We start from the raw sequence: 22,924 nt of genomic DNA on the forward strand, positions 1-22,924 counted from the left end.
ATATAAAATACTTAAAATAATACCTACTCCAAAAGATTGTTACGAAGATTAAATGAGATGTAACATGTGGGCCGGGCGCAGTGGCTCACGCCTGTAATCCCAGCACTTTGGGAGGCCGAGGCGGGCAGATCACGAGGTTAGGAGATCGAGATATAACATGTGAAAAGCACAGTGCCTGCTTCAGAAGGGGTAGACTGTGGGAGGAAATATAAAAATCTTGCATTGTACTTGTTTTCTGAAATCAAATTTGATAGTTTGAGGAGAAGAACTGGACAAATATATTGCCCTCATCCTCTGGTATTTTTTTATTTTAAATTTGAACAGTTTTGAAGGAGTAAGACTGATATGTAAATATATATCAGGATATCATTTTCTGAACTTAGATTGAAAAATATGTTTCTTAACAAGTGCTGTTGACAAGCACATGTTCTGTAGTAATTGAAGAGCATAGCCGGGCGTGGTGGCTCACGTGTGTAATCCCAGAACTTTGGGAGGCTGGGGCAGGTAGATCACCTGAGGTCAGGAGTTCGAGACTAGCCTGGCCAACATGGTGAAACCCCATCTGTACTAAAAATACAAAAATTAGCTGGGCATGGTGGCAGGCACCTATATGTCCCCGCTACTTGGGAGGCTAAGGCAGGAGAATCACTTGAACCTGGGAGGTGGAGGTTGCAGTCAGCCAAGATCGTTCCACTTCACTCCAGCCTGGGCGAAAGAATGAAACTCCGTCTCAAACAAAACAAAACAAAGAAAGAACATAGGTGCTTTGGCAAATGGTGATGTTTGCGCACATGTGCGCTCAGATACACACGAATTAGAAATCACAAACTCGATGAATGATTTGAGTGTGGCTTACCCCAGGTGCATTGTGGTGGTAGCAATGAGACTGAACGTGCCAGGGAAGTTCACATTCTCTTGCAGCTGCTTGATAGAAGATCTGTTGACTGGGAAGACATCTGTCTTTGCCATTTACTCCTTTTAACTGGGGAACTGGAGAAATAAAAGTTGTATTTCTTTCCAGACAAAGAACATGTTCTGCCTGAGCCTTTATTCTTGGTGTCCCTGTGAAGAGACATCTGCTTGTCCCGTCTCTCTTCTACATCTTGCCGTCCCCCCTTCTTCTTATTGTGGTGACATCCTTTTCCTTCCATCCATCTCTGCATCCTTTCTTCCAGTAATAATTTATGAGTCCTCTAATTTGAAGGATACATATTGCTGCTTCTTTTCTCCTGCAAGGAAACCGCACATTTCTTTTAAGAAGTTTCTTCATTTCTTAACATTTGTTTAGCTGTCATCCTATACCAAGTATAAGGATAGATCTTCCCATTCAGTGTTGAGGCTGTTATTTGAGATGAAGGACCCCAAGGTGGGAAGGGATTGAGATCTGCATTTCCATTGTAGTCTCCTCATGTCGTGATGCCATGAAAACTGAAATAGGGACAGCAAGAGAGACAAAATGGCACTGGCAGGTGCTGAGTTTCAGTCTGGAAAGAAATAGAGAATGAGGCCAGGTGTGGTGGTGCACGCCTCGAGGCCCAGCTACTAGAGGCTGAGATGGGAGGATCTCTTGAACCCAGGAGTTTGAAACCAGCCTGGACAACATAACAAGATACTATCTTAACAACAACAATAAAAAAGAATTAGGAAAATGAGCAATATTTGTCCCTGAGAAAACTGAATGGAAAGAAAGCAAGCCTGCCAGGCTGAATGTCTCACGCCTTTAATCCCAGCACTTTGGGAGGCCAAGTCGGGAGGATTGCTTGAGACCTGCCTGAGCAATATAGTGAGAACGCTATATTAAAAAAAAAAATTAAAAAGCTAGGCAAGCATGGTGGTGTGTGCCTGTAGTCCCAGCTACTTGGGAGGCTGAGGTGGGAGGATTGCTTGAGCTTTGGAAGCGGAGGCTGCAGTGAGCCATGTTTGCGCCATTGCACTGAGGCCTGGGTGACAGAGCGAGACCCTGTGTCACGTCCATGAAAAGAAAGCAAGCCATGGAAGCAGAAGAGGAAAAGACCACTGCTGAGTGCTGACTGCGTCTCAGGTGTATATCCACGCTTGACGCGTGTCATCACACCGAATTCTCAGCAGATCTCAGAGGTAGGCTTTGTTATCACCCCATTTTAGAAAGAAGGCAACTAAGGCTCAGAGAAGTTGAACCTGCTGCGCAAGGCTGCTCAGTTCCTGAGAAGGCAGAATAGGAGGAGAGGCTGGGGGGTGCTGAGAGCCACCCAGGCTGGGCCTCTGCTGCCAGGTGACCCAGGGCTGTGAGAAGCTCAGCTCACTGTCCAGTCTCTGAGGGGGTGACTTGGTTTCAGCGCTCATTTTTCCATTCCATTGCCTTCACGCCAGAAAACAATGTGAAGTCATGCCTGCAGCTGCTTCCTCTCGGCAGGAATGGGTGTGGGAACCACGATCTCGGTGGCGGGAGGTGAGAGGGAGCCCTTTCACACGCCAGCTGGAACAATTTGGGAGGCGGAAAGCTCCTCGTGCTGCTGGCTCCATCACCACTGCAGTCACCACCGCAGGGAGCCGAAATTCTTGGTGACCTCTTGGATCCCTCAAGGAATCAAGTTGTAGGAACCATGCGGTCACAAGTCTACCTTGTTCTTGAGCTCTGGTGTATTGAGAATTGCTCTCTGCCTCTAGGTGATGGTCTCCCCGGAGTGACAGTGCTTGTATTAATTTAGAGATTTGTGGGCCGGGCGTGGTGACCCACACCTGTAATCCTAGCATTTTGGGAGGCCGAGGCGGGTGGATGGCTTGAGTCTAGGAATTCAAGATCAGCCTGGGCAACATGGCGAAACCCCGTCTCTACAAAGAATACAAAAATTAGCCAGGCGTGGTGGCGTGCACCTGTGGTCCCAGTTGCTTGAGAGGCTGAGATGGGAGGATCAGTTGAGCCCGGGAGGTCAAGGCTGCCAGTAAGCTGACATTGCACCACTGCATTCCCACTTGGGCGACAGAGTGAGACCCTGTCTAAAAAAAAAAAAAAAAGAAAGAAATTTGTGATGAAAGATAAACACAAAGACAAAGTATTAGTTTTATTTCTAGCACACAATCACATATGTATACTGTGTTTCCAAGGTTGAAATTTATTTAACAAATCCGTCAGACAGTATTAATGGGGGATGAGCCATAACGGTAGTTGACAGTTTAGTTTTATCTATAAGATAGAATTGGAAAAGCACATTTTAGCTATAATTATTCCTATTTACAGAGGTTGCTCCTGTAGTTTAAGTTAATATCAACTTCACACATGTAAAAATACATCTCTAAATTTATTTTTTTTGAGTCTTTTCTCCCTGGGCTGCTCTTTTCCTGAGAATCAGTATAAATTTTAGGAGCAGTCCTTATTATCGTTTCCTACATTTTTATCTAGTAGAAAAAAGTTTAAGCAAATTTAAGAAGACAATAAAAGTCTGATTATTAAATCATATAGAGTAGAAACTGGTAGTCATCTTCCTCCTTCAGAAGTAGTAAAACATAACCTAAAAATGACTTTTTGATTGAAGTGAAAAATCTTCGCCTGACAATTCCAACACAGTTGATTAACATTTTTTCATGTACATAAAAGAATTAGCATTATCTTTAAGATTGTCCTAGCTTGGGATTACAGTTAATAGTGCTGAATAAACTCTATAGAATCTAGTTGTATTGACTTTTTCTGCATGCATTCTGCAGTATAGGTTGAAATCCTTTGCTACGGATGAGTTCTAGAAGGTTAACTGTGAAAGTTTCACATTGGCAATTTCACTTTGGCAGCTTTGAGACAGGACAATGGTGGTTCCTATAATCAGCTAACCCAGTTCATACAGTGTTCCAAGCCTTTTGTTCTTAAGCTGAATAAATAATGCTTTGCATTCCAGCCCTTTATTTCGTGTCATCAATAGCATACCTCAAGACCACTTTTTTGGCAGTGTGTTAATGAATGTTTTGTTGAACTCTTTTCATCTATCAAGGACTGAAATATCTGATTTAATCTCAGTGGTGCTTAAAATAAACGTTTGTGGCTGAGTTTACTCAAGCCCTTATTTGAAAGCTATTCTTGTAGGCAGGTCCAGAGCTAAAGACTGCCAGCTTGTCGGCCCGCTGCTATCTGTTCCTGGGGGCACACTGGGAGCCATCGTCAGGTTTCTTGACTTGGATTTCTGACTTACTACTCTCTGGACAGTCTGGAGAGTAGGTGGATTTCAGTGCAATGATTTTTGTAAGTTTTCAAATTAAGTAATTGGCCAAATGGGTTCCTTGGATGAGAACTCCTTGGGTCAGGGGAGAGCCGGACCTTCAGAAGGTGAGAATGTCAGCTCTGTTCTCACTGTGCCCTCCCTTTCCCATCCCAGTCCCACAGGACTGTGCAGGCTGAGGGCTGTGTCAGGGACCACCTTGAGCTGCAGAAAATATCTAGAAAGCTAAGCCAACAGTTCTGAAGGTTTTTAACTCTTGTACTCAGTGTTCATTTTCTCCATCCCCTTCTTTAGGATTGCTTTGTAGCAGAAATGGAGGATAAAGTTTTAACTGTGGTAAGTATGCGTTCTAAAAGTTATTGTAAAATTCCTTTTCCAAAGGCACTGGGAATCACATTAAGTAAATGCACCGTGGCTAATTGCTTCAGGAGATACTCTGAAATATTGGCTTTTGGGACATGAGTTTTTAAATTTAGGTGGAAGGGAAAGCACAAAAGTTACTTAACAAGACCAACTACTGTGAAAATTCCTGTGCTTAAATTAGCTACATTGAGTCTCTGTTTTATTATTACTTTTTCTGAACATTATATCAGGATACAGTTATACGTACATTGCTAGCTAGCCTGCTAATCATGATTGAACTGATGTGCAAATTTCACTTTAGGACCATTTTGATTTAAGAAAAAAATTCTTGGCAACAACCTTATGATGGAGGGGGGATGTGCTGTAACTGTTTAAGGAGCATTTTGTAACTATTCATCATCACTTCCTCCTTTTGACATAAGCCAGCCTGTGCTCTTTTGATAAGACCTTCCTCCTACTGATGTTGAGGAATTTAGCAATGAAACTGCTATAAATATATTTTCCATAAATAGGGAGGCCAAACAAATTGGAGGAATGTAAAAAGTATCACTTCTTGGATTCTCCCCCTTGGAAAGAAAAATCACTCTTTGGAATTTCCTGATTTCTTTGGTTGTTTAATTTTGAAAGGTTAGATGAGTCTGATTGGGGAAATACCACACGTAACCACTGTGACTTCTACAAGGAGACTACTCAATAGGGATCCTCTCATTGTCTCTTTAGTTTTACCTCCTCGGTGTTTGGCATTCAAAGAATGTGAGTGATCACTAAAAAGATGATAGACCTAAATGTAAAATGCAAAACTATAAACCATCTAAAAGATAACATAGGAGAAAATGTAGGTGACTGTCAGTCAGTTTTGCAATGAGTTTTCAGATGGAATACCAAAAGCATAATTCATGAAAGAAAAATTGATAACGTGGACTTCATTAAAATTAAAAACCGCTATGTGAAACGCACTGGTAAGAGAATGAAAAGACAAGCCACAGACTGGGAGAAAATGTTTTCAAAACACCTATCAGATAAAGGACTTGTATCCAAAATATACAAAGAACTCTTAAAATAAGAATAAGAAGACAAAACAACCCAATTATAAAGGAGGCAAAAGATCTGAACAGGTACTTACATACACATGGCAAATAAGCCTATGAAAAGATGTTCAATGTCATCTGTAATTAGGGAATTGCAAATTAAAACAACGAGATACCACTATACACCTATTATATAGGCTAAAATATAAAACACTGACAACACCAAACGCTGCTGAGGATGTGGAGCAACAGGAATGCTCATTAATTGCTGGTAGAAATGCAAAATGGTGCAGGCAGTTTGGAGGACAATTTGAAAGTTTCTTACAAAATGAAACATATTCTTACCATATGATCCAACAGTTGTGCTCCTAAATATTTACCCAAAGGAGTTGAAAATTTACATCAAAAAATGTGCACAGGATGTTTATAGCAGGTTTACTCAAAATTGCCAAAAATATTGGAAGCAACCTTAATGTCTCTCAATAGGTAAATGGATAAAGAAACTGTTGTACATCTATAAAATAGAATATTATTCAGCAATAAAAAAGAAATAAGCTATTAAGTCCTGAAAATATATGGAGGAAACTTTCAAGCATATTGTTAATTGAAATAAGGCAGTCTGAAAAGGCTACATGCTGCAAAATTCTGACTATTTGGCATTCTAGAAAATCAAAACCACAGAGATAGTAAGAAGATCTATGTTTGCCAGGGGTTCATGGTGAGGAATGGGGTGGTGGATAATTAGGTTGTGCACAGGGGATATTTAGGACATTGAAACTATCCTGTATGAGACTGTAATGATGGATACATGACATTAGGCATTTGTCAGAACTCGTAGAATGTATACCACAAAAAGTGAACCCTAATATAAATTAAAGATTTTAGTTAATGTCTGAATATTAGTTCATCATTTGTTTTTGTTTTGTTTTGTTTTGTTTTTGTGGAGACAGAGTCTCCCTCTGTCACCCAAGCTGAAGTAGAGTGGTGTGACTCGGCTCACTGCAGCCTCAGCCTCTGCCTCCGAGGTTCAAGCAATTCTGCAACCTCAGCCTCCCAAGTAGCTGGGGTTACAGGCACCTGCCACCATGCCCATCTAATTTTTCTATTTTTAGTAGAGATGGGATTTTGCCATATTGGTCAGGCTGGTCTTGAACTGCTGACTTCAGGTGATCCACCCACCTTGGCCTCCCAAAGTGCTGAGATTACAGTCGTGAGCCACTGTGCCCAGCCTAGTTCATCATTTGTAACAAATGCATTGCACTAGGACAAGATGTTAATAATAGAGGAAGCTGGGAATGGAGGGTGGTGGTGGAGGGGATATATGGGAACTCAGTGGACTTTTTGCTCAATTTTTTAAATAAACCTAAAACAGCTTTAAAAAGTAAAGTCCATTAAAAAAATGGTTTAGGCTGAAAACAATTTTTTTTTTTTTTTTGCCTTGTCAATATTTGGTGTTCAGAGACTGTGAGCAATCATTGAAAAGTCAGGTAGGTGGCCTTGGAGAGATGATTCCACTTCATTGCTGAAAGGGGATTTCTGCCTGGCCTGTGCTCTTCGGTGGTCATGGAGGAGTGAATATAAAAACTGCCCTTTGTAAACAAAGCTGAAATAGTGGCACTATTCCCACGGATGGTAAACAGGGAGTCTAAACGCCATGCATTCATTGAGCAGAATTATCAGAATGATTGCCGACCAGAACTAAAGATTATAGGTGAAATGCGTTTCTCTAAAAATCAGCTTGAGATAAACTTGGTTAATGATTGAACTTTCCTGACTATTTGCTTCTCCAATTCTAGGTCAAGGTTTTAAATGGCATCTGTGACAAAACAATCCGATCTACCACAGATCCTGTGATGAGCCAATGTGCATGTCTGGAGGAAGTTCACTTACCAAACATTAAACCTGGGGAAGGCCTGGTAAGTTCTAATAACACTTGTTTTATTTTCAGATAACATATATCATCATTTACTAAATTTTTTTTAAAAAAATTCCTTATTGCTTTCACTATAATTCTGAAAAGTAGAATTAAGTTAGACCGCCTTCCGTGATGTAGTTAGGAATGTGCTATCTTGAATCCTGTTGATATGTTTTCTATCTTCAAAGTATAAAAATAAATACAATTTAAAAACTGTATACTCATATTTTGAAGATAACACTTTATTTTTAGGACTTAGCAATGCAAGGAAATATAAAACATTTACACAAAGGAAATATGGTCTCTGGCTACAAAAACAACATCTGTCTGAAAGTCTCTATTAGCACTTAGACGAATGTGAGAAGAGACTGGCTGAAGGCAGTGATTCTTAAGAAGGGTTTAGAAACGTTTCATAAGTAATATACGAGCTATATCATAACAGGCTGTGGGACTACATACAGGTAGTCTCCTAGTACCTAGCGTGCATCCTGTGGGATTAATTTGCTGAAATTTTCGTGAAGAAGCTGTGAAGCCCATTAGTTAGCTTAGAGGCTTTGAGTCAGAGAGAGCTGGGTTTATCTCCCGGCTCTTTAGGGACTTAACCTCTTTACGTGTCAGTTTCCTCATAGGGTTGTTGAAAGTATTGTATTAGATTGTGAATGCCAAGTGCCAGGCCCCAAGCACATAGTACGTGTGCATTAATGTGGCTGCAGCTACGGTTGCTGGTATTGATGATGATGAGGAGGAGGAGAAGGTGGAGGGGGGGAAGTATCTAATGTATAGGTAGCTGTTGGGAGCTATTAAGGTAGTCTCTGCTCTTAGATAGAAAAAAACAAAAATCAACCGACTGTTTTAGGCCCACATTCTTAGTGAGCAGAAATTTGCATACTGGTACTGGTTGACTTCAAGGCAAATGATGGATTATAACAGATTAAGTTTAAACAGGGAGGACTTCCTGGAGGTAGGTTTATAGTCAAATATTTAAGCAGATAAATGCCCTGAGCAGGCAGAAATGGAGTTGTCATTTCAGATAGTAGAGTTATACAAGCAGTGCCCTGGGAGGGGGAGTACCATGTGTAGGGGAGAAGCTGATATAATCTGTGAGTGAAAGTAACAGGATAGGAGAGGAATGGGGAGAACCTGAAGGCGTTGGTGTTTGATGGGTCTCTCATCATAAATTGGTGTAGGTTAATGAGCAGGCTGAGTGCAGCATAATGTCTGAGGAGGGTCCACATTATTACAGCATAGATACCAGGGTGAGCAACTATGTTTTGCCCGTTCTACTTTTTTGCTCTCTTTTCCCATCTTGTAGCAGTTTAATTAAACAGCATTAAATGTGGTGAGTCCAACGCAGAAATAATTCCTCAGTGATATATTCGGTGTATCACTCAGTGAGTCATGGCCTCTGAGTTTGCCTCTCAGGCCTCTTAGGAGAGAGAATATTCATTCATCTTTACATTTCCCTTAAAAGGAAGGATGTCTGTTACTAATTTGCTACCTATGCTTTGTTATTTAATAATCTTTGTTCATATATCTTTGTCTGATTATTAGTAGCTTTAATAGTCACTCTGAGGTTATTTCGGTTACCAAATTTAAATGAATATATTGTGTCCCTAGACCAAGAAATGGTCAAGAAAGAACTGTTCTTTGGCTGGGTGTGGTGGCTTACTCCTATAATCCCAGCACTTTGGGAGGCTGAGGTGGGAGGATCACTTGAGCCCAGGAGTTTGAAACCAGCCCGGGTAACATAGCGAGGTCCTTTCTCTATTAAAAAAATAAAATAATTAGCTGGGTGTGGTGGCACACACCTGTAGTCCTGGCTACTTGGGGAGGCTGAGGTGAGAGGATCACTTGAGCCCAGGAGTTCAAGGTAACAGTGAGCTGTGTTGGCATCGCTACACTCCAGTCTAGGCAACATAGCAAGACCCCGTCTCATCGTCAACATAATAGAACCGTTCTTGTTTGAAGTGCCTCCCTCATTCACTCATTCTGTAGGTCTAAGAAAAAGCCCACATCCTTGGAGTTGTGGCATAATTCTGTGTGCCTGGTACACAGATTATAGTATCAAAGAGATCACACGTTTTACTGCTTTCACCAGTATTTCAGTCTGCTTAGCTCCCCTTCACCACCCTTTGGATCTTGTTTCTAGATGTTTCGGGAGGCTGAAAAACGAGTATTGTTCTGAAGGGACTGTTTTTAATGTTTTATAAGTTTAAGTCTTGCTTGGGGCGATGTCTGTAAATGTTGGAGTAATGAGTTAATCTGTTTGTGACTCACTCCAGGGCATGTACATCAAATCAACCTACGATGGGTTACACGTGATTACTGGAACCACAGAAAATGTAAGTGTATATTCATTAAGTGTAAAAGCTGTTGTGTGTTTAAACAAATTTGATCCACAGTCTCTATACTTTGAATTTAAATGTGTGCATGCTGTTTGATTATTATGAGAGCATGGGTACCTGCTTTATTTATTTCTGTTGACAGAGTACTGCTTGTCACCAACTGTTGTCAATTTATTATTTAAATCGTCCTTTATTGCTCTTGTTCATACACCTTGCCCAGTTTTTATGCTACCCTTGTGTTAATTACTGCTTTTGCACCCTGGAAGTGTTAAGCCATAAATACAAAAGCAGTGATCTTTTTGTTTTTGAGAATCACTCTTATAAGAACTGGGATTGGTAGCCATGTGTATAAAATATATATTTTTTGATTTAATGGAATTTTTATGTCTCCATAGCAGCTATTTCAGGATTTTTTTTACAACATATTTTTATAGTTGTGTTTCATAATATTTGGCATGATACTGAAATTTAGTCCTCTCTCCCCACCCTTTGAATAGGAAAAGCAGGTCTGTTTCTACTGTGAGAGACTTGTGTACACTGTGTACTTCCTTCTGGAAATTCTGCTGTGTGTAGGGTTGACTTTAGCCCCTCAAACATTTTGAATTTGTGAGAAGTAGAGCTAGTTGAATGCTTTCTTCTTGCAGCCTACAATATGACTTGCTTTTGAAAGACATTGGTATGAAACTAAAAATGTTTGAATAGCTTCCCTGGGTCTGCGTAAAAGAACCATGGATTTGGGGGAATTAACCTATTTAATCAGCTAAGACAGGAGGAGATAATTCCTAAAATTAGGGGAAATTTTAGTAGCTGCTTTTCTAATCTGTTTGGTAGAAATATGTGTCTAATTTTGAGCTTCAGCTGCTAGATCTTTCGGAAAATGGCATGATCTTTGAGTGTCTGTGAGAAGCACTTGATTTTTGTACTGACAAAATGATACTGCTTAAGGCAGTCAATGAATTATAAATGCATTGCATGGTTCTGGTAGATAAATGGGTAGGAAATGGTAGTGTCTTTCAGGATTCTCTGTTGAGCTACAGCGAGGAAGCCCTAAGAGTCACTAGGAGTTTTTATACCGTGTCACCTCCTAGATAATAACAGCACAGGAAGCTCTGCTTTTAGGCTGGGGATGGTGCTGAAGAAAAGACACAAGATGCAACACACGATTCTTCCTTCATTCTTGATTGAGACTCAGTATGTTGCAGCTTAGCCGTGATAAGAACACAGTCATGTCTGTATAGATGAGAAACATGGTGAATATCATTTCAGTTTTTAGAGTTGAAGTTTTGCAGTCTAGCAATTTGATGATTGCATTGTCTATCTTAACCAGACCAGTGTGTTTTCCAACTCTATTGGGTTTTGAAGCAATTGCCATGTTGGATCTGGAGCACTACAGAATTACTACCAGAAGGCAGAGTATTTCCTTCCTCTTGCACCACCCCCCTTTTTAAAGAAAAGAATCCGGGCCTGGCGCAGTGGCTCACGCCTGTAATCTGAGCACTTTGGGAATTAAATGAAATGTCATATGTCATTAATGATATATTCCCTGAATTCCTACCAGAATTGTAACACTGGCTGACAGACTCAGGGTCGGCCCTGGTGTTCCCATGTAAGACTGTATGGAAGTCATCTCCGGGAGTGGTGGCTACCATCTTGTTAGAGATCAAAAAAGAAAACTTGTCTTCTTCCATCTGGTAATCCACTTGAAAATGTCACTCATTCCTTTAGTCATTCAGTTCGCATTTATTGAGGACCTGGAATGTGCTAGACACTAGGCTAAGTAAGTCTAAGTCTTCTAGACAAGTGTGGGAAGTTAGGTGAGAGCCCACTTCTCCCCGACTCAATCTGGATATTTTATTCTTTTTTTTTTTTTGAGACGGAGTCTCGCTCTGTCCCCCAGGCTGGAGTGCAGTGGCACAATCTCTGCTCACTGCAAGCTCTGCCTCCCGGGTTCACGCCATTCTCCTGCCTCAGCCTCCCAAGTAGCTGGGACTACAGGCGCCCACCACCACGCCCCACTAATTTTCTGTATTTTTTAGTAGAGATGGGGTTTCACCGTGTTAGCCAGGGTGGTCTCAATCTCCTGACCTCCCGCCTCGGCCTCCCAAAGTGCTGAGGTTACAGTCGTGAGCCCCCGCGCCTGGCCCCTGGATATTTTATTCTTAATGTTGGGTATTATATACTTGAATGGCAGTAGAAAGTGCCAGCTCCAGGTCAGCTTTTGGCCATCACTTAAGGTTGCTATGACTTCACTGTCAGAATGTTTTAATAGAAGCCTAGTATGGTAGGTAGCAGTGGATGAAAATCACCCATTCTTTTCACAAGTGAATTATGTTCATATTCTTCAATCTTGGACTTGAGGCTGAAGCAATGCTTGCTTGAGGCTGAAGCAAGCAAGCAAGGCCTTCAGTCCCTTTCTTTGAAGGTAAGTTACCTGAGAGGCCAGGATCATTCCAAATTCAGACCCAACAGTGTCTGATGTTTCTCTATCTTAATTCTTTTTTTGATGTTATTTTAGACCTTGACAAGAGTCTTGACACAACCTCATCCATACTTCTATCCTCCACTCCTCAGATCAAGTGGGAGTTAGATTAGCCTCTGAAGAATGGGTGCATTATTCTCTAGGTCATGACCCTTCTGCAGCAAACCAACACAAGCATCATTTTTCAGTTGTCCTCCTCATGGTGAAGATAGGCAAGAGCTACTGCCCTGGGCAGAATTTTGGTACCGAACTCTCTCTTTACCAGTGTTCTGCCAAACACAACTCTTAATCACTTGATTGGACATTTGAGAAATGAATGCAAAAGGGTCCTTAGGAAGGGAAGTCAATTCAGGACATCAGAGCATGTTTTTTTAAGATTGCACATGTAGAGACAGGGACTTCCTGGCCTTTGGGCTAACTTTTGTAAAGTGAAGCTTATCTTAAATGAATCCCTTGCCCAGGAAGATTAACTGGACTCGACCGATTAAGATCAGAATTACTAAAGTAGGCCTGTAACTGTGGGTTCAGCATCTGACACACGGAACAAAAAGGAGCACAGATAAATTCATTTTTTAAGTGATGTGAGAAACGTGAGATGGGCCAGGCACAGTGGCTCACGCCTGTAATCTCAGCACTTTGGGAGGCCGAGGCGGGCGGATCACCTGAAGTCAGTAGTTCAAGATCAGCTTGGCCAATGTGGTGAAACCCCGTCTCTACTAAAAATACAAAAATTAGCTGGGTGTGGTGGCAGGTGCCTATAATCCCAACTACTCAGGAGGTTGAGGCAGGAGAATGGCTAAGCCTCAGAGGCAGAGGTTACTGTGGGCTGAGGTTGCACCACTGTACTCCAGCCTGGGCAACTGAGCATGAGTTAGTCTCAAACAAAACAAAACAAAACAAAAAACCAGAAACTTGAGATGAACATGGGCTGGTCTCTCAGGTGAGCACTGCGGGGTACTATAGGAGTTTAAATGTTTTCACAAATAACTGTCACAGTTACCAGGGCCTTGTATGGACCTAGATAAAATCAAAGGGAATATTTCTACAGTTTAGGGCTGCTTGTTAATTTCCTGCTGAGCCTGTCACAACAATTTAGAGAAACTTCAGCCAGTGTGTCTTGGGTCTTGCTATCCCTCTCCCCGTGTTCAAAAGTGCTATTTTTTGGATAGTTGGAAATTGTTTGAAGATTCAGCCAGTGATGTAAGTTAGAAAATTAAATACTCTGTTCTAGATAAGGTTTGATTAGAATTTGAAATCCAAGGTTTGTCCTTTCTTCTTCTCTTAGTCATATGTGAGATACCTTCAACATAGGAGTTCTAGGTGGCTTATATGAACAAGAACACCGTGAGCAAAATGTTTGACAAATGGATTATATCCCTTTATATATATTTTTGTTGCAGCAATGGTAAATTAATAACCAGGCATTATTTGAAGGGAAAAAAGTTCGGGTTTTGTTTTGACACTGAAAACTCATTTTTGAATGTAATCTGAAAATGAAAAGAAAACTAAATTCATTTTCTTTAAAGCAATTTCTATTCCCACCAACTTTCTATTTTAGCAGCATTGCAATAATATGGAAAAGTAGAATAAGAACGACATTTAGTTTTAATAAGGAAACGAGATGACAGAGTTACAAGGATGATTTTCCGTGTTGAACAGTTGGTCAGCTTTTTGATAAGGATATGTGTAAGAATTTTTTAGTGAGCCAATAGCTTCTATCAGCCAATCATTTTGACAGTATGTCCAGGTTGGGCGCAGTGGCTCACGCCTGTAATCCCAGCACTTTGGGAGGCTGAGGCAGGCAGATCACCTGAGGTTGGGAGTCTGAGACCAGCCTGGCCAACATGGTGAAACGTCATCTCTACTAAAAAATTAGCTGGGCGTGGTGGCAGGTGCCTGTAATCTCAGCTACTTGAGAGGCTGAGGTTGGGAGATCTGCTTGAACCCAAGAAGCGGAAGTTGCAGTGAGCTGAGATCCACCATTGCCTTCCAGCCTGGGTGACAGAGTGAGACTTTGTCTTAAAAGCAAAACAAAACAAAAGACAGTATGTCCAGTCTCTTCCCAATAGATTAGATGAACCTGGCTATTCTAACAGACAAATTATCAGTTATAACAGACACTAATAAAATGGATAACACAGGATTCATGGGGAGGGTCCTATAGACTGTGTAGTCTCGGGGAAATAAAGTGCATTGTTTATTTTTCCTGAGAAAATGTTATTTCAGTTGTTAATTGTCTACAGAAGAAAGAAGAAATAAAAGCAGAAAGAAATAGAAGGTTTAAAAAAATTAAGGCAGGTTATTTTGTTTCTGTACAGTCTCCTGCAGACAGATCTCAGAAGATTCATGCTGGTGATGAAGTCATTCAAGTTAATCAGCAAACTGTGGTGAGTTTGTTTATTGAGACTCAATTTTCCTCCTCAGAACTTTTAATTAAATCTAAAACCGTTCTGTTTAAAGTTTTAAAATTTTCTGCTGACATCCCATTTTTCATTATTTTAGGTTGTGCTAACATGAACATACTTGTGCCTGCCTATTTTGTTTCTATGTATTTGCTCACAACTCAGATTGCCTCGAGATAAATTCATAGGTTCAGTTTTTCATTATTCATGAGCAAGTCCTCCCTCTCCATTTTCTTTACTTGAAGGTGGGATGGCAGCTGAAAAATCTGGTGAAGAAATTGAGAGAGAATCCCACAGGAGTTGTGTTACTGCTTAAGAAGCGCCCCACTGGGTCTTTCAACTTTACTCCTGCTCCCTTGAAAAACCTACGGTGGAAGCCACCTCTTGTGCAGGTATCTGGGATTGACTGTAAGCCTCCGTCTAGCATCAGCACCTGAACAATGTCGAGTATCTCATTAGTCTCCAAACAAAAAGAGATAGAAATTTGAAGGTGATTGATTGGTTTCAGGAGTTTGTATGTAATTATCCTATAATCCTGCCTATGTGAAAATATAAATTCTAGATCTACATGGAACAGTATAGTAGCCAGTAACCATATATGACTATTTAAAGAATGAGGCCAAGCGCGGTGGCTCATGCCTGTAATCCCAGCACTTTGGGAGGCTGAAATAGGCAGAACATGAGGTCAGGAGATCGAGACCATCCTGGTTAACATGGTGAAACCCCGTCTCTACTAAAAATACAAAAAATTAGCCGGGCATGGTGGCGGGCACCTGTAGTCCCAGCTGCTCAGGAGGCTGAAGCAGGAGAATGGCGTGAACCTGGGAGGCGGAGCTTGCAATGAGCTGAGATCGCGCCACTGCACTCCATCCTGGGTGACAGAACAAGAGTCCGTTCTCAAAAAGAAAAGGAAAAAAAAAAAAAAAAGAATGATAGGACATTAAAAGTTACTCTCTGCAGGATCGCTGGCTACATTTCAGGTGCAGAATATTCACATACGGCTAGTAACTCCCATGTCAGATAGGTGGATACGGACATTTCCATCACTGCATTTCCATCACTGCCAAAAGCTCCTTTTAGTCCTTCTCCTCTCTCGTTTCAAACACATACCTACATAACTGTATACAGTTTGAACACTAATGCTGGAGAGACCACGTGGGGTTGAGTCTTCAGCAGCGCTTTACCAAGGCAGGGTTGGGGGCGGTGAGTGCAGCCCACCCTGTGGGGAGCCGTATCACACCATTATTTAGACGTTATGTAGTATTGCCAGTCTGTGCTGATAATAGAAGACAAACTGACTGAGTTTTATTTAAATTCTTTTCAAACAATATACCCCCTTATTGCTGACACCTGGGTGGATCACACTCACTGGTCACACTCCTTGTTGTGCCATTGGTCCTTAGTGTCTGTTTCATAAACCAAGAATGAAAAGCAATAACCTTATAATGCCCTTTTATAAGATTGAGATTATAGTTTATTTGTAACTATTTTTGATGTTATTGTATGTCTTCCCATGGAAGAGCAATAGTCTTAAACCATCAATTTTGAAACTTTCTGAGGCAAGGTACTGGAGAGATTATGGAAAGATTATGGTGTCACAGAGGAGAGGTTAAAAATAAATAACTCAGAGGCCGAGTGTGGTGGCTCATGCCTGTAATCCCAGCATCTTGGGAAGCTGAGGTGGGTGGATCACTTGAGGTTAGGAGTTTGAGACCAGCCTGGCCAGCATGGCAAAACCCCGTCTGTACTAAAAATACAAAAAGTAGTTGAGTGTGGTGGCATGCGCCTGTAATCCCAGCTACTCGGGAGGTTGAGGCAGGAGAATTGCTTGAACCCAGAGGCGGAGGTGGCAGTGAGCCGAGATCACGCCACCGCACTTCAGCCTGGGTGACAGAGTGAGACCCTGTCTGAAAACAAAAACAAAAACCAACCAACAAACAAAAACTCGCAGAAATAAAGGTAGGGCAAGAGGGGACCATAATTACAGTTTATAAATAATAACCGAACATATTTTACAATTCACTTTTTAATTGACAGATACAAATTGTATATATTTATATTGTGCATCACAGTGTTTCAAAATATGTTTACATTTTGGAATGACTAAATCAAGGTCATTAATACATTTTATTACCTCACATGCTCACCATTTACATTTATTTGTGGCAAGAACACTCAAAATCTACACGTGTTATAGCAACTTAGCAATTTTCTAGCATGCAATGCATTTGTATTAGCTATAGTCACCATGCTATACAATAGATCTCTTGAATTTATTCTTCCTGGCTAACTGAAACTTTGTACCCTTTGACCAGGATTCCCCAATCCCACTCCTTCCAACCTCTGGCAGCCACCAGTCTACTCTCTGCTTCTAAGAGTTAGATTTTTTTTCTTAGATTCCACATATAAGTGAGATCATGTGGTATTTCTCTATATGTACCTGGCTTATTTCACTTAACACAGTGTCCTCCAGGTTCTTCCCTGTTGTCACACATGATAGGATTTCCTTCTTTTCTTCTTTTTTTTGTTTTGTTTTGAGATGGAGTTTCGCTCTTGTTGCCTAGACTGGAGTGCAGTGCCGCGATCTTGGCTCACTCACTGCAACCTCTGCCTCCTGGGTTCAGGCGATTCTCCTGTCTCAGCCTCCTCCTGAGTAGCTGGAATTACAAGTGCCCGCCACCATGCCCGGCTAAATTTTATATTTTTAGCAGAGACGGAGTTTCACCATGTTGGCCAGGCTGGCCTCAAACTCCTGACCTCAGGTGTTCCGCCCGCCTTGGCCTCCCAAAGTGCTAGGATTACAGGCGTGAGCCAATCGCGCCCGGCCAGGATTTCCTTCTTTTTTAAGGGTGAGTAGCATTCCCTTATGTATATACACCATGTTTTCCTTATCCATTCATCTGTTGATGGACTCTTGGGTTGACTCCATGCCTGGGCTATTTTGAAAAATGCTGCAGTGAACATGAAGGTGCAGATACCTCCTCAGCATACTGATTTCATTTCCTTTAGATGTGTATCCACTAGTGAGGCTGCTTTTTCATTTTTCAGGGAACCTCCATAATGTTTTCCATAATGGCTCTGCTAATTTACATTCTCACCAGCCATGCGCTAGGATTTCTACATCTCCATGTCCTTATCACCCTTACCTTTTGTTTTTTGATAGTAGCCATTCCAACAGGTGCCCGCTGTCATTTCACTGTGGCCTTGATTTGCATTTCCCTGATGACTAGTGACGTTGAACATTTTTTCATATCTCTGTTGGCCATTTGTATATCTCCTCTTGAGAAATGTCTATTTGGGGCTGGCTGCAGGGGCTCACGCCTGTAATCGTAGCGCTTTGAGAGGCCAAGGCAGCAGGATCGTTTGAGCCCAGGAGTTCAAGACCAACCTGGGCAACAAAGCAAGATCCTGTCTCTACAACAATTTTTTTTAAAACCAACTAGTTGGGTATGGTGGCACATACCTGTAATCCCAGCTACTTGGGAGGCTGAGGTGGGAGGATTGCTTGAGCCTGGGAGGCTGCTGTGAGCCTTGATTGTACCACTACATCCGCCCTGAGTGACAGAGTAGAGACCCTGTCTCCAAAAAAAAAAAAAAAAAAAAAAGCAAGAGAGTGATGTCATTTCAGGTCCTTTACCCATTTTTAAATCAGGTTCTTTGTGGGGTTTTTTTTTTTTTTTTTGCTATTGAGTTCTTTGAGTTCCTTATATAGTTTGGATATTAACCCCTTATCTGATGTATGGTTTGCAGATACTTTCTAGATTGACGCTTTGTCTTGTCAGTTATTTCCTTTGCTATGTAGAAGCTTTTTAATTTGATGTAATCCCACTTGTCTGTTTTTGCTTTTGTCGCCTGTGCTTTTGCGGTCAGAGCCAAAAAATCATTGCCCATAACCGAGCCTATTGATTATATCCCAGCTGCTTCTGTTTGCATTGGTCAGTGTAAAATTTAAACGTGCTTAGACTTTTTTGGATTTCTCAGAATATGATACTTAACATTACAGAGGTGCTAATTCCACATAGGTAATTGATGGATTCCTGCCAAATGCTTGCTCTGCCTGCTCATAGTTGCATGAGATAAATGTTGGGTTCTGAAGGAGAGAGAGGTATGGACTGGGAGGTGGGAGCCTGGGAGGGTAGGTGGGATTTGCATTGGCAAATGGGAGCGTGTATCACAGAGGAGATGAATGCTTTTGTTTAAACGCACTCACCCACAAAACATAGATAGACCACCATCGGAGAAGGGCAGTGTCTTAGATAAGGTTTCCTAGAGCAGAGTCTGAGATGCACATCCTTGTGAGAGCAATTTTTGAGGGTATGTGCTCCAAATAAAACTGGTAAGGGAGAGAGGAAGGCAGAATGATGACGGGGAAGCAGCAAGGATGCCTCTCAGGGGCAGCGTAGCCTTGACCTACTATGCAGGACGAAGCATCCTGGTGGAGCCACACAGCTCCGGGCTCTGGTGGCCCTGCTCGGGCGAGGCAGCTCTGTCAGCTGAAGGCCATTCTTCCAAGAAGGGGCAGCCGTGAGCCTTAGCGGCTGGCACTCCCAGCAGTGGGGGGTGGTAGCGGTGGCAGTGAGACTCTGGGTGGGCTCCAGAGCTTCTACCAGAAGGAATGAGTGGCTCAGACTCTGGAGCCGGGGCTGGGAGATAAAGTTGGACTGGTTGCCTGAGACTATCATGGCAGGTATGGAGTGTCAGGCTGAGGAGCATGGGCTTTCTCCCACAGGTGACAGGTTGACAGCTGCTTTGACATTAATACTCTATTACTCTGCTACGGCTGCCATACAAGGTGGTAGAAGGTCAAAGTCAAGGTGTCAGTGGAGTTGGCTTCATTCTGAGGACCCTCTCCTTGGCATGCAAATGGTGGTCTTCTTCCTCTGTCCTCTTGTGGTCTTCCCTCCATATAAAGTCTGTGTCTTTTTTTTGAGACGGGTCTTGCTCTGTCAGCTTCAGGCTGGAGTGCAGTGGCCAGATCTCAGCTCACTGCAAGTCTGCCTCCGGTTCACGCCATTCTCCTGCCTCAGCTCAGTAGCTGGGACTACAGGCTACCACCACCGCCCCAGCTAGTTTTTGTATTTTTAGTAGAGACCTGGTTTCAGGCTAGCCAGGATGGTCTCTGACCCCTGACCTCGTGTGGGATCCGCCTGCCTCGCCTCCCAAAGTCCTGGGATTACAATGTGTCTGTGTCTTAATCTTATGGGACAGCAGTCATGTCAGATTGAGCCCACCCTGATGACCTCCATTTTAACTTAACCACCTCTTTAAAGACCCTGTCTCCAAATACTATCACTTTCTGGGTACTGGGGGTGAGAATTTGAACACAGGAATTTTGGGGGACACAGTTCAGCACATAACAACATCTAAACATGAGAACCACCAGAAGGGAGGCTGCTGTATAAGGGTAGATACAATGTGGTCCTGGGCAAGGCTGGTGACGGGTGATTTAGTGAAAGCCTAAGAATGCTAGAGGCCACTGGGAAGCACATCAGAAGGGCTCAGGAAGCAGCACAGCCTGGTGGTTATAAATGTGGCCTCTGAGTTGAACCACTTGAGTTCAGGTCCCAGCTCTGCCACTTACTAGCTGTTGTGGGACCCTTAGTCAAGGTATGTAATCTTTCTAAGCCATGCTCTGCTCTTTGATAGTGTTGACTATTAGAAAATGTTTTGGGGTAAGGATGAGAAAGGCCAGCAAGGCCAGGGAGAAGCAAGTGCCCAATGTGACAGGGAACCTGGGTGGTGACAAAAATTGAAAAATCAAAAAAGAGGCCATTTGGAAGGAAGAGATGTTGGGTATTTTGAGCATAATTGAGTTTGAGGCAATAGAGGAAAATTCACGTGGATCTGTTCAGAACATGAGTGAAAATAATTTTTAAGTACAGGCTAGTGTTGGTCCCTGGAAGTTCACTTAAGAAGGGACACTCTGCGATGTTCTCTGGTTTTGCCTACTTTCCTGCCAAGTCCCACTAACTGTGCAGTTTGGGGAAGAGGTGGTGGTGAGAGATAGAGACACCTAATTTTCCCTGTGACCCAGGGAGATAATGACCATCAAAATGCAGACACCATTTTATAGCTTAGCTACCAAGTGTTCTTGTGATGTGCCCAGGATATTTTCAGAATATAAGCTCTGGTAGACAAATAGTCTATAGAGTTAGCCCCCAGCCCTGGGGGTTTCTCTGTGTTCCATTCTTCATTATTCTTTGTGCCTGGACACCCACCCTTCCCAGAAGAGAGCTCTTAAGTTTTTCAACATCATTTCTGTTGACCTGTCATAGAAAAGGCATTCACCACTCTGTTTTGATGCCACACTCCTGGTAAATGAGAGTTACTGATACAGAAGTAATGATCCATATATGTATTTTCAGTGAGTATCAATTTTGTGGAAATGTTCTAGTTTACTTTTGCTTCTAAGATTTGTAGAATCTGGATCCTGGCCTCATGTTTTCAGATATGGTCCAAGATTGACATGTTGAGATGTCAATTATAAATTGAATAGAATTGATAGATTATGCATTAATGACCAACGTTTAAAATATGGGGTTCTACCCTGGAGACTGAAAGCTCAGTCCTTGCCCCTGTGACTTGCTATCTCTCCTGAAAATGAGCTGTCCTCTGTGAACCTCCTGGTGGCCATGTCTAGCTCCGTCACACTGGCCAGTCAGTCCTTTCAATCCTTAGAATCAGGTCACAGTTTCACTTCAGGGAGCTCTTCCATCACAACCAGTGTTGAAGGGTAGCTTTTTTTTTTTTTTTTTTTTTTTTTTTTTTAGTAGAGACAGGGCTTCATTATTTTCTCCAGGCTGATCTTGAACTCTCGAGCTCAAGTGATCCACCTGCCTCCGCCTCCCAAAGTGCTGGGATTTTTAGAGGTGTGTGCCCACATGCCAGGGTAGCTTTTTATGTCTGCCCAGGGCTTAGCACAGTCTCACTGGCCATCACCAAATATTTCCCTGCCTTGACTCCAAGATTTCCTTGCTGTTCTTTACCAACCAGAAAAATCATTGTTGTCATTGTTAGACTGTAGAAAGGTAAGATTGAAGGTCTCATGTGAAACATTAAAAACCATGCCCTTTGAGACCAGTATCATAGTTCAAATTCAGCCGTGTGGATTTGAAATTAAGATTATATACATATATGAATGCATATATGTATATATAGTACTAAAACAAACGGTATAAGGTTGTGTATTTACTATGGGAAAGCAGTGTCCTAAGTTGTTTACATGTGTGATCTTAATTCTCACAGGCACCCGATGTTGGTACTATTCTTGTCCCTATTTATTCTCATTTTATAGATGGGGCACAGAGATATTGTGTGACTTGCTCAACAATAAACAGCTAATAAGGGCCGAGCGTGGTGGCTCACACCTGTAATCCCAGCACTTTGCAAGGCCGAGGTGGGCGGATCACCTGTGGTCAGGAGTTTGAGACCAGCCTGGCCAACATGGCAAAACCCTGTCTCTACTAAAAATACAAAAATTAACTGGGTGTGGTGGTGTGCACCTGTAATCCCAGCTACTTGGGAGGCTGAGGTAGGAGAATCACTTGAACCCAGGAGGCACAGGTTGCAGTGAGCCGAGATCGCACCACTGCGCTCCAGCCTGGGAGACAGAGCGAGACTCCATTTGAAAAAAAACAAAACAAACAGAAAAAACAGCTAGTAAGTCTAGCCAGGGTCACATCCAGAGTTCCAAGCAATACTTCTAGTCAATAGTAGCGCTGCTACTGATTTGATTTCTTTTTCTTTTCTTTTCTTTCCTTTCTTTCTTTCTTTCTTTTTTTTTTTTTTTTTTGAGACAGAGTCTTGCTCTGTTACCCAGGCTGGAGTGCAGTGGTACACTCTTGGCTCACTGCAGCTTCTCCCTCCTGGGCTCAAGCAGCCCTCCCATTTCATCCTCCCAAGTAGCTGGAACTACAGGTGTGTGTCACCACACCTGGCTAATTTTTATATTTTTTTTGTAGGGATGGGTTTTGCCACGTTGCCCAGGCTGGTCTCGAAGTCCTGAGCTCAAGCAATCCATCCACCTTGGCCTCCCAAAGTGCTGGGATAACAGGCGTGAACCACCATACCCGACCTTGCTAGTAATTTTCATGAACGAACTCATCTAATTCTCACTGCAGCTCTATGCAAGAGATATTATCAGTATCACTCCTTTACAGAGGAGGAAAGGGAGGCCACAGATGTTTAAGTGATTTCCTCAGAGCTAGA

The 22,924-nt window shown here is 42.2% G+C and overlaps 1 protein-coding gene across 2 annotated transcripts in view; it reads left to right on the forward strand.

Moving 5' to 3' along the window:
- The window catches only part of CNKSR3 (CNKSR family member 3), a 104,445-nt gene that overhangs the window by 72,276 nt on the left and 9,245 nt on the right, over window positions 1-22,924 (forward strand). For both annotated transcript variants that reach the window (XM_021937714.2, XM_031667344.1), the window contains exons 5-9: window positions 4,479-4,520; window positions 7,372-7,491; window positions 9,773-9,832; window positions 14,633-14,701; window positions 14,962-15,108. In XM_021937714.2, coding sequence (XP_021793406.1) covers window positions 4,479-4,520; window positions 7,372-7,491; window positions 9,773-9,832; window positions 14,633-14,701; window positions 14,962-15,108 — 438 coding nt within the window. The remainder of the gene's footprint in view (window positions 1-4,478; window positions 4,521-7,371; window positions 7,492-9,772; window positions 9,833-14,632; window positions 14,702-14,961; window positions 15,109-22,924) is intronic.

Source organism: Papio anubis, chromosome 6, assembly GCF_008728515.1.
Source record: "Papio anubis isolate 15944 chromosome 6, Panubis1.0, whole genome shotgun sequence".
NCBI lineage: Eukaryota > Metazoa > Chordata > Mammalia > Primates > Cercopithecidae > Papio > Papio anubis.